General features: G+C 36.7%; 2 protein-coding genes and 4 non-coding genes across 7 annotated transcripts in view; 5 read left to right on the top strand and 1 right to left on the bottom strand.

Annotated features, from left to right (window-relative positions):
• The first annotated feature begins 4,797 nt into the window (after window positions 1–4,797).
• Window positions 4,798–10,544, top strand: rps8a (ribosomal protein S8a). The gene is made up of 6 exons (XM_007245108.4): window positions 4,798–4,885; window positions 6,501–6,607; window positions 7,114–7,213; window positions 8,080–8,255; window positions 10,060–10,189; window positions 10,385–10,544. The coding sequence occupies exons 1-6, from the start codon at window positions 4,882–4,884 to the stop codon at window positions 10,492–10,494; spliced, it is 627 nt and encodes a 208-aa protein (XP_007245170.1). The 5' UTR covers window positions 4,798–4,881; the 3' UTR covers window positions 10,495–10,544.
• On the top strand, window positions 6,352–6,422 carry LOC125783944 (small nucleolar RNA SNORD55/SNORD39). Its single transcript, XR_007426664.1, has one exon. It is a non-coding gene; the product is annotated as a small nucleolar RNA SNORD55/SNORD39 (small nucleolar RNA).
• Window positions 6,922–7,027, top strand: LOC125783948 (small nucleolar RNA SNORD46). Its single transcript, XR_007426668.1, has one exon. It is a non-coding gene; the product is annotated as a small nucleolar RNA SNORD46 (small nucleolar RNA).
• Window positions 7,925–7,996, top strand: LOC125783947 (small nucleolar RNA SNORD38). The gene has a single exon (XR_007426667.1). It is a non-coding gene; the product is annotated as a small nucleolar RNA SNORD38 (small nucleolar RNA).
• LOC125783945 (small nucleolar RNA SNORD38) lies at window positions 8,948–9,017 on the top strand. The gene has a single exon (XR_007426665.1). It is a non-coding gene; the product is annotated as a small nucleolar RNA SNORD38 (small nucleolar RNA).
• Window positions 10,545–11,273: 729 nt separating the features above from the next.
• The window catches only part of best4 (bestrophin 4), a 30,808-nt gene continuing 26,739 nt past the window's right edge, over window positions 11,274–15,342 (bottom strand). For both annotated transcript variants that reach the window (XM_022669642.2, XM_022669681.2), the window contains exons 7-10: window positions 14,119–14,274; window positions 13,783–13,863; window positions 12,869–13,005; window positions 11,274–12,140 (exon numbers count right to left, since the gene is read on the bottom strand). In XM_022669642.2, the coding sequence (XP_022525363.2) occupies window positions 11,879–12,140; window positions 12,869–13,005; window positions 13,783–13,863; window positions 14,119–14,274 (636 nt within the window). In that variant the 3' untranslated portion in view covers window positions 11,274–11,878. The remainder of the gene's footprint in view (window positions 12,141–12,868; window positions 13,006–13,782; window positions 13,864–14,118; window positions 14,275–15,342) is intronic.

Genomic DNA, 15,342 nt, shown 5'->3' with positions numbered 1-15,342 from the left:
CCACATCCAACAGGATTAACTGTGGACGCTGTAAGAGGAAGCTGTCTGAAAGGGATGTTCTGGTGCTAACCCGGATTGTATCCAGAAAAACATAAAACCACGGCTGATCAAATCACGCAGAATTCAATGTGCACCTCAACTCTCCTGTTTCCACCAGAACTGTCCGTCGCCACAATAAATGATTGTGGTCTAAAACCAGGTGTTTCAGTTTCATTGTCCAACCCCTGTATAAAGTAATTACAATATTAGAGTGAAAGAATAAGTTTGTCAGGAAAAACTGTACAGTCGAAAGGAGGCTTTAGTATCTTGGGTGCCAGTAGCCTGGATACTAGATGAGATACAGAGGGATGGGTATGGTGACATATAGGTTCTGTATGGCATCCTGCAGCACATTTACCCACAGATGTTGCAGCTGGGACTGTTGATCCTGCTCTACACCCTAGCTGTTCCCAAAATGCTCATTTGGTAAAAAATCTAGTTACTGGTCAGGCCACAGGAGTGTTAGAATCTGTTGGAGACATTCCTAGGAATCCCTTGCAGTGTGTGGGTGAGCATTATCCTGCTGAAAGGTGCCAGTTGGAAGCCCAATTAATCTCTGGTCAATACCAGAGATTAATATTGTACCACCATCCTGGAACATGCATGTATACATATAAATACAATGCCTGGCCAAAATAAAAAAGTCTCCACCTGGATTTAAGTAAGTAAATGATGTGGGGTTGGTTGTTGCTGCAGGTGTTCTGCAGGTTTAGGTTCAGCAACAGTCAGTGTTGGGAAGTAACGGATTACATGTAACGGCGTTACGTAATCAGATTACAAATTATGAGTAACTGTAATCCGTTACATTTACTGCTTCAGTAAGTGGTAATCAGATTACAGTTACTCTGCTAAAATAAAAGGGTTACATTGCGGTACTTTCCTATTTTTGCTCTTCCAATCCAACACTGACAAAACGCAAATAACATTTTGCGGTGAAATCGCTCTGATATGACAGGGAACTGTCTGCCCCTCCTCCCGTCTCGCTGCACACACACACACACAGGGAGGAGGGGCAGCGGCTCACAGCGGCTCCACGCTCACACAACGAGACGAAATTAACTGACATTTTGGTCAACGAATAAAAACGAGACGAAAATGTTTGGCAAGGACGAAATCCAATCAGAACTGATTTAGGTCTGTGAAAGGTAGGGACCAGTTAGGAAGAGATCCAATCACTGCTACTTTAGCGAAGGTGGAGTACCCGCCTCTCCTGCAGCAGCGCCGCGCGGAATTAAACTGTCGATACGGAGCTCGACTGGAAGTTAACTCGACAGTGTTCAGCAGGGAGAGAGAGAGAGAGGGCCGATATATTTCTCTTTTGACGTCGCGAAAAACAAGATAACGTGTAAACCGCGTGGAGCGACTCCATCTCCGGTAAAAACACCACTAATCTTTCAGCTTCTGCAGACCAGAGTCACACAGATCTCCATGTAGAGATCCGCGTTTTAATACTGATGTTATTTCATGAGCTGATGTGTTTAACTCGGCAGTGCACTAAAACACAGAACTGATACAGAACTCACTCATTAAGATCAGATCATCTGCTTAGTCTCACAGTGGGAAAGATATAGCTAGTGTTAAATCAGCAGCAGGTCAGAAAGGAACTCAATAATATAACGAAAATAAAACAATAAAATAAGTGAATCTATGAACCCAAAAGTCTGTGTAAAGTTCCTTACAGCACTTTCTCATAAGTTTCTCACTTTAACTCATGAAGTCTCTCTGTACATCCTGAGAGCATCTCTACAGGACAGTGTGTGAAGGTGTTTTTGATCTCATTTATAGACTGTAGCTCCAGTAGGTGTGCTGGGTTAGTGCTGGAGATAAAACTAGATCATTTAAAAGCTGTTTTTGCATCTACCACGCTGTTCAAACTATAATTTAACTATTCAGATGTTTTATGACCTGATTTCTAGAGCAAAATTTTAAATGTAAAATATGTATAGTCACACACCTACAATAATAATAGTAATAATAATAATATACATTAAATCATATATAAATATATTTCACTTTCAAACATTAACAATATTACTCAAGTGGTTATTAAACGTTTCATTTTGTATACATGTAGAGTTAATAATTCAAGGGAACTGATGAAAAAGCATTTACATTTACACCCTTTACATTTTAGTCGACTAAATTTACTATAATTTTAGTCGACTATATTCTTATGACATTAAGTCGACTAAAACTAAAAACATTTCAGATGACTAAATTGTGACTAAAACTAAATACTATTTTCGTCACAAGACTATGACTAAGACTAAATCACAATTTGCTGTCAAAATTAACACTGGAGGCAAACCTGCAAATAGACAGCTTACGGTTGTTGTTACATTGTTTGGTTTTAAATGGTTTTATCATCAATTTATAGAAGTGTTTCATAAAACTGTTTGATGAAATGGTTTCATAAGTATTTTTATAGAGTGATTGAAAAGGCTGTTTTATTTGTTTATCTATTTGTTACATTCATTCAGGCTTAAAAAAATGACAATATTTAAAGTAATCCAAAGTAATCAGATTACGTTACTCACTTGAAGTAATGTAACTGATTACGTTACAAATTACATTTTGAGTGATGTAATCAGTAATCTGTAAGGGATTACATTTTAAAAGTAACCTTCCCAACACTGGCAACAGTATGTGCTAAAAGAATGAGGTCAGCTGACTCTACCTGAATATACTGAATATAGACCAGGTTATTGCATCAATGGATTTTTTTCTTCCCTGATGACACGGTCATATTCCAAGATGATAACATAATGTCAGGATTCATGGAGCTGGAATAGTGAAAGAGTTCAGGGTTCAGGGAGCATGAGATCAACATTTTCACACATGGATTGAGAGAGAGTTCACCACAGAGTCCAGATCTTAACCTCATTGAGAATCTTTGGGATGTGCTGGATAAAGAAGAGCTGCTTTGTGCAGTGGTCAGACTCTACCATCATCAATGCTGCTGCAAGATCTTGGTGAAAAATTAATCCAGAAACACTGGATTAAAATAAATTTTGTAACATTGCAGAAGCTTATTGAATCAATGCCACAGCGAATATGTGCTGCAATCAAAGCTAAAGACGGTCCAACCAAATATTAGAGTGTGTGAAGTTTTTTTTTGATGGCATATATATATATATATATATATATATATATATATATATATATATATATATATATTTTTTTTTTTTTTTTTTTTTTTTTTTTTTTTGGGGCCAGGCAGTGTATATACACATATATAACATTAGACAGGTTTTCTGGAGCCTTCTTGGTATGCAGTGGGCAGTAAGTACAAAGGGTGTTTTAATTATAGGGTCAAGGGCTCCCAAAATGTATTGATGCTCACAGAGGATCCACCCAATTTGTTTATATAATACTGTCACACAAATCTTTTATAAAATTTCCCAATCAAACAATTTAAATAAACACTTTTACACAATTTATTAAATGTAATTTTAGCTATTTTATTTATTATATTAGATTATAATAATTGGTTTATTATTATTTAAATAAAATTAAAGTTCATATCTTTATTCATTTATTTTTTTTCTACACATACATTGTAGATTAATATTAAAGACGTGAATACAATTATGGCACTCAATTAAGAAATAAAGTGATTCAGGTTGAGCGGAAGAAAAGCAGCTGGAAAAGCAGCAGCTATTGTTCAGCACCTCCAGGAACTCCTTCAAAACACTGGGAAAACTATTTCAGATGACTCTCCCTCATAAAGACACTTAGTTTAAAATACCACGTGTGCAGTGTGCAGATCTGTCCTCAAAAATAAATGTGCTACTTAGAAGAATCTAAAGTATAAAAAAGATTTTGTTTTTTTTTTTAACACGTTTTGTTTACTAATAATTCAGCATGTGTTCCTGTATAGCTTTAATATAGTCTTCAATATCAAGTTTACAATGTAAAAAAAATAAAAACGGAAAAGAAACTATTGACCGGTACTTTTTTCTATTAAAAAATAATATCTGGACAGAGTAATAAGTTTTTCTTTCATATGAAATCGGTTTTCAATTAAAGCAATATAATGTTATATACTCATCCAAATGTGAAGTATATTGTAAATATTATAATTTTATCAAGTAAATGCTATAGACACAAACAGATTTTTTTAGTTAAGCTCTGTCATCCTTTATTGACTGGGGTCCTGATTTTTGGCAGTATGCTGGAAAATGAAATCCAAATCTCCATAAAAGCTATCAGAAGGACTTGGCACACTTCCCACACTGTCAAAAGTACCAACTGGTCTTATATAATATTCTAATTTTCTGAGACCCAGATTTTTGGGTTTTCATTGGCTGTAAGCCCTAATCATCAACAATGAAAGAAATAAACATTAAAAAATGGATCACTCTGTGTGTAATACATCTGTATAATATATAAGTTTCACATTTTTGCTGAATTACTGAAATAAAGTAATAAATAATAAACTTTTCAATGATATTCACATTTTTTTCAGAAACACTATGTAATGTTTACAATGTTTTCTTTATTTAATGAAAAACATTTATTTAATTAAAAAAAAAACTTTATTTAATTATTTTTTCTTTATTTTTCTTTATTTAGCTTTAATGTCTTCAATATTAATTTTACCATGTAAAAGTTCATTAAAAGAAAGGAAACACATACAATAAGAAGCAGGGTGTCCAAACTTTAGACTGGTATATTTTAATCTTTAGTGCCCTAAGTAGTGCTTTAAGTGGTGCCCTATGTAGGGCGCGTGTGCGCCGGTTCGAGCTTCCGCGCGAGTTCTCGTCAGAGTCTCGCGATACGTGTATCCTTAAACCATGCCCATGATGCTTTGGGCTCCCTCTTTCTAGCCGGCGCCTGAGAATGGGTACGTGTTTTCTGAGAGCGAGTGGAGGCAATCCGCGCTCATCTTCTTCTATAACGCTGTATTTAGCTTTAATATGTAGCTCTTGTGATATTATAGATATATTAGAGTATCTGCATGCCAGTATTGCTGCGCTGCGGATGATTTTTGCGGGGATATTTTTTATTTGTTTCGGATTGGAGAGATGTGGAAGAGGATGGTGACCTGACTTAAGATGGCCGCGCGCCACACGGTGAACTAGTGTAATATTGAGTTTATTCTCACAGTAAAGCAGATTTTTAGGTCATGGTCTGCGTTTACAGAGTATTTATGTGGTTATGGTTAGAGGAGTTAAATTTGAAGATAAATTTGGCTACTGGCTCGTTGTTTTCGGGTTTAAGTTTCCCGTTCAACCTTAAATGTAGTAGGCCTCAATGGGGCTGCTGCACGATTTAAGGTGGAACGGGAGAAATACACAGCCTCGTGCTACAGCCTGGAAATGATAGAAATCAATATTTGCTGATTTTGTAATGCTGTTTAAGGTAGTATTATTTTGTATTACTTAAATTATGACTTAATTTGTTTAGTTGTTGCACTTCTAAACATTTTTTTCCCCCAAAATGAGTTCTATCTTCAGTGTTTGTGCAATTAGCAATACAACCTGAGCTCAAATTTTGTAAGAGTTGAGTTAAATGTGTTACTGCTGATTTGTGTTGTGGCTCTTGGGTTGTTTAATGTTACCTGTTTTGTTCAGTACAACTAGTTTAGTATAAGTGTGAGCCCAAGTTATGTTTTAAATTTGGATTATTTCTCAGAATTGCTCTTAGGTTAAATTGGGTTATGGCATTATTCTGTTTAAAATTATTCCTTATTTGATCAGTAATTGTACTTAGTTTTGTATATAGTCAATGAAAAACCAAAACAGCAACTTATCGTTAGAGAGAGAACTTTAAATTCTAATGGAAGTCGATGTAAAGAAATGTTGAGGCAATGTAAGGGACAGTTTGTGTGTTCAAATTCATGTAGTGGACAAAAGACTTGTTTTTCATTGGAGAGTGCTGTTAATATTTTTGAGCTGTTTCAACTTTGTTGAATTTGGGTTGGATTAGAATTCCAGATTCTGTGGAGTTGTGGTTGAGTTGTGAATACACGTGAAAGCATTATGGATGCAACTGGCATTGTTTAGCCTATAATTGTAGAAAAGTGCTCTTGGTGTTTGGTCAAATAACTTGAAGCCTGAGTCACTTAAACCAAATGATATTCTGCTTTATTGAGTTGCCTTTTTCTTAAAGCGTAATGCACATTTAGTCCATTGAATGTATGCATTTGTTTACTGAACACATGTAAAACCTTTGGTATTTGGTTGAATATTTCCTTTTATTCTGTTCAGATCAGTAGGGTTGGTCAACATGCAACGTGTTGGCCGAATACGACCTCATGGTCCGAGATGTTACAAAATTCATTTCTTTTAAATCATTTGAGTGCTTGAGTGTAAATGATGACTCTTTTTGCGGAATCCAATTAAACATGCGGATACCAACCTTGGAGAACTGAACACTCAAGCGACTCAATTTTGTCCATTTTTTGGAGCAGTCCTTGCTTTAGGTTGGAGAACTAACTTGCTTGTGTTCTCATCCAGGTATCTCAAGGGACAACTGGCACAAACGCCGCAAGACCGGCGGTAAACGCAAGCCCGTCCACAAGAAGAGGAAGTATGAGCTCGGACGGCCGGCCTCAAACACCAAGGTAAAGCTCTTCAACCCTGGTTGAGAAAATGGTTTTAGTCTCAGAGTTCCACTCTAAATCTCAGTCTAAGGCTACGTTCACACAGTAGGTAAAATGGCTTGATGGCTCCAATGATGCTTCAGAAATTGAAACCAAAACTTCATGTGAAGCATGTCTGGCTCAAAAAATTTGTTTGGGCCACTTGTGAATGTAGCCTGTCCAACACCGTATCTAACTAATACATCTCTGGATCTGTCTGGGATGGTGGTTTGGTCGTTCAAGTATCTCTATTGGTTCCACTTGTTTTGGTAACCACTAATTTAGTTGTGTCTGTCCATGTGAGTGATGTAAAAACGTCCTTAGGTTGGTCTTTTTGGCCGTTTTGGTCCAAAGCTTTTGACCTTCCAATGTTAGGATTCGTCATAGTTACACTGACACATGGCCATTGCCCTCTTGTCTGTGCAATATATTTGCTTTTTATATATAGAACATATATTTTAATACTTTAATGTGTCTGTCTGCTCCAGCTTGGACCTAAGCGTATCCACACCATCAGGGTTCGTGGAGGAAACAAGAAGTTCCGTGCCCTGAAGCTCGACGTGGGAAACTTCTCATGGGGCTCAGAGTGTAAGTGTTGCGTTACGGTTATTTTTTACTTTTTGTTTATGGCAGTGTTTCTCGGTAGTTTTCCCAGATCGTCCACATCTTTGACATCAAGGAAGAATGGTTGTGTACTGAGACCTAAGTTTTAAAAATTTAAAATGGTGAAAATGTCTGTTTAGATCAGGTCTAGGCTCAATCTATTTAGTGTTGTCCAAGGCTGCGACAATTAGTAAACACAATGGGCGATTTTAATGTGTGAACCTTAATTGATTCCAGAACAGTTGACTCCATTAGTTTCTACCAATCTGTTTTGTTACTGCACTGCATTACAAAGTGCTGCGGACAAATTCAGTGAGGTATTGGGCTCACTCACTTAATTCAACAAATTACACTCACTTAAAGAAAACTTCACCTTTTTGTACTTTATCCAGGTGTTTAAATCTCATGTACAGGAACAGGAGCTGCATGGCATGACTATTCACTGACGAATCAAGAAAAACTACTGAGTACCAAAAATAGGTGCAGCCCTATTTTACTAAGTTTAAAAAAATTAACGTTAGAACATTTAACTTTTTTTGTAGTGTACTTTATTGTAATTAGATTTGCCAAAAATGTATCAGTAGTGGCAGAGTAATGTCCAAAATACTAATACTACTGATTACGCTTATACCCAAAAAGTTATAGCTACAATGTCTGAGCATGATCTGGGAGAACCTCCTTCTAAAGGCTTTAGTCTTTCAGTGATGAAAACTTGTCCAGTTCTGCTACTGAACATTTGTGATGGATAATTCAGTTCCAACGCTGAGAAAGACAGGTCTTTAAGTGGCTCTACGGTTACGTGGTCAGACTGTGTCTTTAGTATCAATGTTAATTGTAATGTTTTCCTGCAGGCTGCACCCGTAAGACCAGGATCATTGATGTGGTCTACAACGCCTCCAACAACGAGCTGGTGAGAACCAAAACCCTGGTGAAGAACTGTGTGGTGCTCGTGGACAGCGGCCCGTTCAGACACTGGTATGAAGCTCACTACGCCCTTCCCCTCGGACGCAAGAAGGGAGCCAAACTGGTATGCTTCTCCAAAGTTTTGTGGTGATTTTAATTGGACGAACTCTTAAGTTTTACAGGTTCTGTTCTCTGTGGCTGATCAGTCAAGATGTGTTTAGTAGGGATGCACAGTGTAGAGTTTTAAATCGTTTGTCACTTGATCACAGGCTTTTAGACAGATTCCTGTTTTTTTTTTTTTTTTTTTTTAAATAGGGAATACAGCAAATGTTCAACCAAAATTCAGCCAATGTGGCACAAATTCAGTAAGTGATTATGAATGAGGGGAAATTATAGGTGGTTTTGGTAAATGGTTAATATAACTAAATATCAAAGCTTAAAAACTATTGTGCGGTCCTAATGTGACTTTTGCTAGCTTGCCTTTTGCTCTAGAGCTGCTTGGACTGATGTTGGACGTAACGGAGCCTCGTACCGCTATCCAGAACAGCACAATATCGATAAGATTAGAATTTCGTGATACAATAAAGTTGTCCTGCTTTAGCCCCAGTGTATAGGATAGTCTTGAGAAAGGGAGAAAAAAATAGATGGAAGTTTGTTTGCTGAACTGCAATGCAGTAAATTACAATAAGTTAAATGTTGAAGCGTATACTTCAGGTTAATAAACATTTAACAAATGTATTAGTATTTCTATGTATAATTAAAATGGGCTTGGGTCTACTCTCTTAAAAAGGCTCCCTGACAGCACTGTTTCTGGTCTTTCTGTGACGATACCTTTGTCCAGTTCTGCTACTGAGTAAAGTGATGCAGCTTGACGACTCTGAGGAAGACCTATCAGTGATGTGTGCTGTGATTTTCAGGATTTTTTTTTTTTTTTTCGGTTGAGGTTGAAGCTGTAATATGGTCTAAACCTCATACTGTTTAATTTCATTGCACTGTGTTAGTTTTAGGTGATGCATTAGAATTAAACTATAAAAACAAACACCTGTGGAGTACATAATCTCACTGACAAGTTAGATCACAATATTGGGGGATTTTGCTGATGCAGTATTTATTGTGGTATTTTGGTTTGCAGACTATCAGCTGGTTCTTAAACTTCTATGTAAATGCGTTTAGTCGCAGTATAATTTTGTTCAATTGTTACTGCACAACCTTCAGTTGAACATTCCTAGAATCCATTCACATGTTTCGTTCTGATATTAAATATGCAATCTGTTCTCACATGGTGACCAAGCTGAGCCTATTACCCTTCTCCCATTGCACTCACAAATTAATGATTGGTTACCACTAAAATTGTCAAGTTATCAACATTGTCCATTATTTTGAGTAATTGTAGCAGCCCTTGTCACAATGTATTAAAATATTGGCGTCTAGTTACAATGTTTAGGTCGTTGAAGTGGTTCTAGTGAATAAATGCAGTTTTTTCTGTTTGGTGAACTGGTGTAGCTTAAGCTTAATTTTTTGAAGACTATACTATTGCAACAGTGATTGTTTCAAATGGGCAAAATAACCTGTGAACTTTAGAAAATTTACCGTAACTAAATATTGAGAAGTGCAGAATATTAGTTCACTGCAAATAAACAGAAAAGATAAATTAGCTGTCGTTTTTCCACTGTTTCTCATTGATAACAAAGCACTTGAACATGATTTTTCTGCTAAGGAGTTGCAGGATCTTCTGACTAATAAGTAAATGCCACATGAGTAAAGTTTAGCCAGAACATCCTAGTGCACCATGGCTAACTGTCTAGCCAAGGGTGTTTTTACCAAAAGATGTATAACCCATGCTTACTTTATCCAAATGGCTAGCAGTGTTTCTTGGAAAATACATTGTTGGTTCGTATAAGGTGTTTAAAGCTGTTCTGTTCTTGCAGAGCCCTGAAGATGACGAAATTCTGAACAAGAAGAGGTCCAAGAAGGTTCAGAAGAAATTAGATGCACGCAGAAAGAACTGCAAAGTCAGCTCCATCTTGGATGAGCAGTTCCAGCAGGGCAAACTGCTCGGTAAGAGTTTACCTGTACAGATTATCTGTAATTATTGTCCTGCATTCACATGATGAGACCTTAACCAGTTCTGCTACTGAGACCAGTGTGACGAGCTTACCCTATATTCTGACCAGTGCAAGCTGTGGTCTGTAGAGACGTGTACATGTCTGAATACACATACTCATGTTTGTTTCTATTCTTTCTCCGTTCCAGCCTGCCTTTCCTCCAGACCTGGACAGTGTGGAAGAGCTGATGGCTACATTCTTGAGGGTAAAGAGCTGGAGTTCTACCTGAGGAAGATCAAAGCCAGGAAAGGCAAATAAATGTACAGTTCTGTTTGATATTGCCACCATTAAAAGGACAATGCCCCACAGATCTGATGTTCTTGTCTTTTTATTTTAAAACTGTTTCATTAGTTTCAATGTGACACCTGGAAGTCCAGGCTGTTTGTAAAGAGAGATTAATCTACAGTTACAGTAGATACATACACAAATAGCAGTTTTAAGGTTCTCTGTTCAGTGCTTAAACTTGCGTTAAAGAGGCTGGCTGCGTTTATATTGCAGCTGAGATGCTAGACTAGTACTGTATCAGCTAATTGATGTCCCATTCCTAACCTATCCTGTTTGTGGCCAGCCAAATTAAGAATATTTCAGTGTTTCAGCTGACAGAATGAGCTAAAGTATGGAAATTCATTCCCCCAAAGTAGGGAGATAAGATGCCCTAAAGAAAAAGCCAGTACTGGAACTTGAGTGACTTTCTGCTTTTTGCTATTTTAAATTACAATCAGATCATGTAGACCAGATAACGGTTGTGGGTGTAATGTTTTAAGTATTTTTAAATGAGCTTCAAGTGCCAAATAGTTTTATATCTGCTGAAAACACCTGTCTCAATGTTCGATTTGAATCTAATGGATTCTAGTAGGTTTTATAATGCGTCTGTAGAAGTTAATCATCTCACACTTTTTACTCAAGTAAAGTGTAAAAATACTGATTTCAAAACTTGGTGTAAAAGTAATGTAAGGGAAGAAGAAAAAATGCCTTTTAAGAACAAAAGCTTAGGCAGAGTCACAGGGTCATATAGTGCACTAAATCAGTAAGCAGAGTTTACACACAGAACAAAAGATGTTTATTTGTACACAATACTGTACATGCAAGTCACCAAATTCAGATCATGAATCAGATCCAGTTAGTTAAGGCATTTGAAAGACATTTATTTGATGTTCCCTGTGAGAAAAATGAATATACATACAAATGAATCTGTTAAATATATATAAAACAGACATGTATGTATGCTTTGGCTTGCAAAAGTATTAATACCCCTTGAACTTTTTCAAATTTTGTCACCTTACATCCATGGCGAACTTAAATTTTAAAAATTGAAATTACTGGTCATATAGGCTCTCCTGGTGCAACCTAGCTGAGCTGCAGCTGTTTTATATAGAACAAGATTAAAAATCTGTCTTTAGATGCGTAAAGCTGATTAAGACAAAACCCCAAAATAGATTTTAAATACAAATTTACTGTGTGTCTGTGCCTATGGAACAGTAAAGTTTCTGCCATGTTAAATTTATATTTTCTAATACTTAAATATAGGATGTACTAAATTTCTGTGTTTAATAATTTTAATATATGCTATTTATTTATAAATATATAGTAAATATATTACTTCCGTTTGGGTTTAATGTGTAGTTTAGCTGTGAGGTTCAGATCAGGCCACTGATTTGTCTCTGTTTTGATGATCTTTGTGTTGTGTCTCCTCTGATGAGACACACTGAGGGACACATGGTTTAGCCGGTGTTATGTGGATGGTATCCGGGTCGAGGGCTGGGTCTGTGGGTTTCTCTGGTTTGGTACAGCAGCACAGTCTGCGGCTCTTTTTCTGCTTTTTGGGAGCTGGGGGCCACACACTGACCGACAGCATCGGGGTCAGATAGCTGGGGGCCGAGTCCTCCTCATCATCATCCACTGCCCTGCAGGACATGAGGATATAGGGAATAACATTAACAAAATCTTGTGTTTAAACTATGATCTTGCTCTATTTATTTATTTATTTTTTTAAATAAAACTAAGGTCCAAAACACACACACACACACATTAGTGCAGTCAGGCGGTAAAAAAAATATCTTATTAATTGCATGCTCTGTAAATAATTAATCTAAATTAACATATTTAATCGCACTGATCAAAGTACTGCTGTACAATTCAATTGTGTTTTATTAGTGCATCTAAAAAAATAGAATACAGTTACTTTATTTCAGTAAATAATTCAAAATGTGAATCATATTATATAGATGTATTACACACAGAGTGATCTATTTTAAGCGTTTATGTATTTTAATGTGGATGGTTATGAATTACAGCCAATGAAAACACAAAAATCAGTGTCTCAGAAGATTAGAATATTAAATAAGACCAATTGGTACTTTTGCCAGTGTTGGCAGTGTGCCAAGTCCTGCTGGAAAATGAAATCCACATCTCCATAAAAGTTGTCAGGAGAGAGAAGCATGAAGTGCTGTAAGATTTTGTGGGAAAAAACTGACTTTAGACTTGATATAACAATTTTATTTTCTAACACTGATTCATTTATTAAAAGCTTAGTATTAAGAAGAAGAAAAATGAGATTAATCAAAATTAATCACACACATCTTAAGATTTTTTTTAGTCAACTGATATCAATATATTAATGGTTACTTGTTACCTCATGTCATAGGTCGAGCCCATAAAGATGGGTTTAGCAGGGCTGAAGGGCCGACTGAAGCTTTTATCAGTCCAGTATTTGTCTTTTTCCAGTGGTGGGAGGTTCTGGTGCATATCGTCCACAGCCAGCATGGATACCTGCACAACAGAGACAGGTTTTCCACACATATATATTATATGCATACGGGTATATGGGTATTTCTTTCTGTGCTAATTTTATTTCAAGTACATTACAAATAAGAAGACATGTATAAAGTATACTAGAGACCCAGACTTGAGGAAAAGTCTGAGTTGAATAGAAATGTTCTTAGGCTCCACACTTAAGTAGAAATTCTAAAGTATTGCAAGTAATTAGCTGTAAAATGTAGCACTGAAGTACTGGAAGTAAAATTACAGCAGTGAAATAGTTCTACTTCGTTTTTATACATCCCTGCAAATATGTACGTTTTTAAACTGTGGCAAACATGGAGGGCTGAAGTAAGTTTAAATCTTGAACCTTTTTTTTTTGCATTTTTAGAATTAAATTTAATTGACCTAAATTACACTTTTGATGAACTTGACATATGTAATGGTTTAATGCATACATTGAAATTTTGTGTTTTGAACTAAACAGGAGGTAAAATTTGATGCTGAACACAAAATACATTAAATCATAATTATTTTTAAATCTGAAACAACTTCAAATTCATAAATGAAAACCTATTTGTTTCAAAAGCTTGCAATACAAATTAAAGCCAGAGGTGTAACACTGAAATGTAGAGAATGTAATGATCTTAATGTTTAACATCTGAAAACCACAGGTTAATTTGAAACGGAAAGATATATATATATATATATATATATATATATTTATATATATATTTATATTTATGTTGGGTTTCTTTTTAGAGTCAGTGTAATTTACTGCTGTGTAACCTGAATGTTCCGGTCGATGAGCTGATTGGTTTCAAAGTCGTCATCGTCTTCTCCAAACGGGTTGATGATTAGCTCTCCTACCTATAAATAAACATATTTAACACACAGGATTAGAGTAAAAGATGTTAAACGGCATCTAAACCCTAAAGAATACATTGAAGGTAACTAAGAGAAAAGCAACATGTCCTCTTTAGCATTAGAATTAGCATTAGCTCAACGTTAGCTAGCATTAGCTAGGAAACTTTCTTTTATTAAACATAAAAACCAATAAAAAATCCCCGGTTTGAGTTTTGTAAACACGTTCTCCAGATATGAATGAATAATTACTTATCATACTTTCAGCCAGCCGGCGTAGAAGAAGAACTCCAGCAGGGTGAAGACGGGGACGTACAGATCCACGTGAACTTTGAGTTCATCAGCTCTCTCAGGTTTAACAAACTGCCGTCCAATCAGACAGAACGCAAAGAACGAATAAACCGCCAGAGTGACCACCTGAACACACACACACCAACACACACTGCAGCTTAGAGTGAGAGGAACAGCGGGGGTGGGGGGTGAATGAATACATGGTTGGATGGATTGGTGGAGTGGTGGATAACTGAAAAAACTGAACGTGGGTAAATAGATAGGGGGATAAATGGAGGGATGGATAGAAGGATGGGTGAATAGATGAGAGAAAAATGGAAGGATAGATAGATGAATGGTTGTTTAGATGGATGGGTGTATGGAAGGATGGGTGAATAGATGGAAGGATAGATAGAAGAACGGGTAAATAGATGGGGAATGGATAGAGGAATGGGTGAAAGGATGGGTGTATAGATGGACGGATGGAAAAAAAGAATGGGTGAATAGATGAGTCATGAATGGAGGGATGGATGGTAGAATGGTTGTATAGATGGAAAGATAGAAAGAAGAATGGGTAAATAGATGTGGAATGGGTGAATAATAAATGGAAGGATAGATAGATGAATGGTTGTTTAGATGGATGGGTGTATGGAAGGATGGGTGAATAGATGGAAGGATAGATAGAAGAACGGGTAAATAGATGGGGAATGGATAGAGGAATGGGTGAAAGGATGGGTGTATAGATGGACGGATGGAAAAAAAGAATGGGTGAATAGATGAGTCATGAATGGAGGGATGGATGGTAGAATGGTTGTATAGATGGAAAGATAGAAAGAAGAATGGGTAAATAGATGTGGAATGGGTGAATAAATGGATGGAGGTATAGATGGATGGGTGAACAGGTTGGTGAATGGATGGAGGGATTGTTGAAAGGATTGGGGGAATAGATGGATGGGTGAACAGGTTGGTGAATGGATGGAGGGATTGTTGAAAGGATTGGGGGAATAGATGGATGGGTGAACAGGTTGGTGAATGGATGGAGGGATTGTTGAAAGGATTGGGGGAATAGATGGATGGGTGAACAGGTTGGTGAATGGATGGAGGGATTGTTGAAAGGATTGGGGGAATAGATGGATGGGTGAACAGGTTGGTGAATGGATGGAGGGATTGTTGAAAGGATTGGGGGAATAGATGGATGGGTGAACAGGTTGGTGA

The sequence above is a fragment of the Astyanax mexicanus genome, chromosome 18 (assembly GCF_023375975.1).
Source record: "Astyanax mexicanus isolate ESR-SI-001 chromosome 18, AstMex3_surface, whole genome shotgun sequence".
Lineage (NCBI taxonomy): Eukaryota > Metazoa > Chordata > Actinopteri > Characiformes > Acestrorhamphidae > Astyanax > Astyanax mexicanus.
This window is presented reverse-complemented; position numbering and strand designations above follow the sequence as displayed.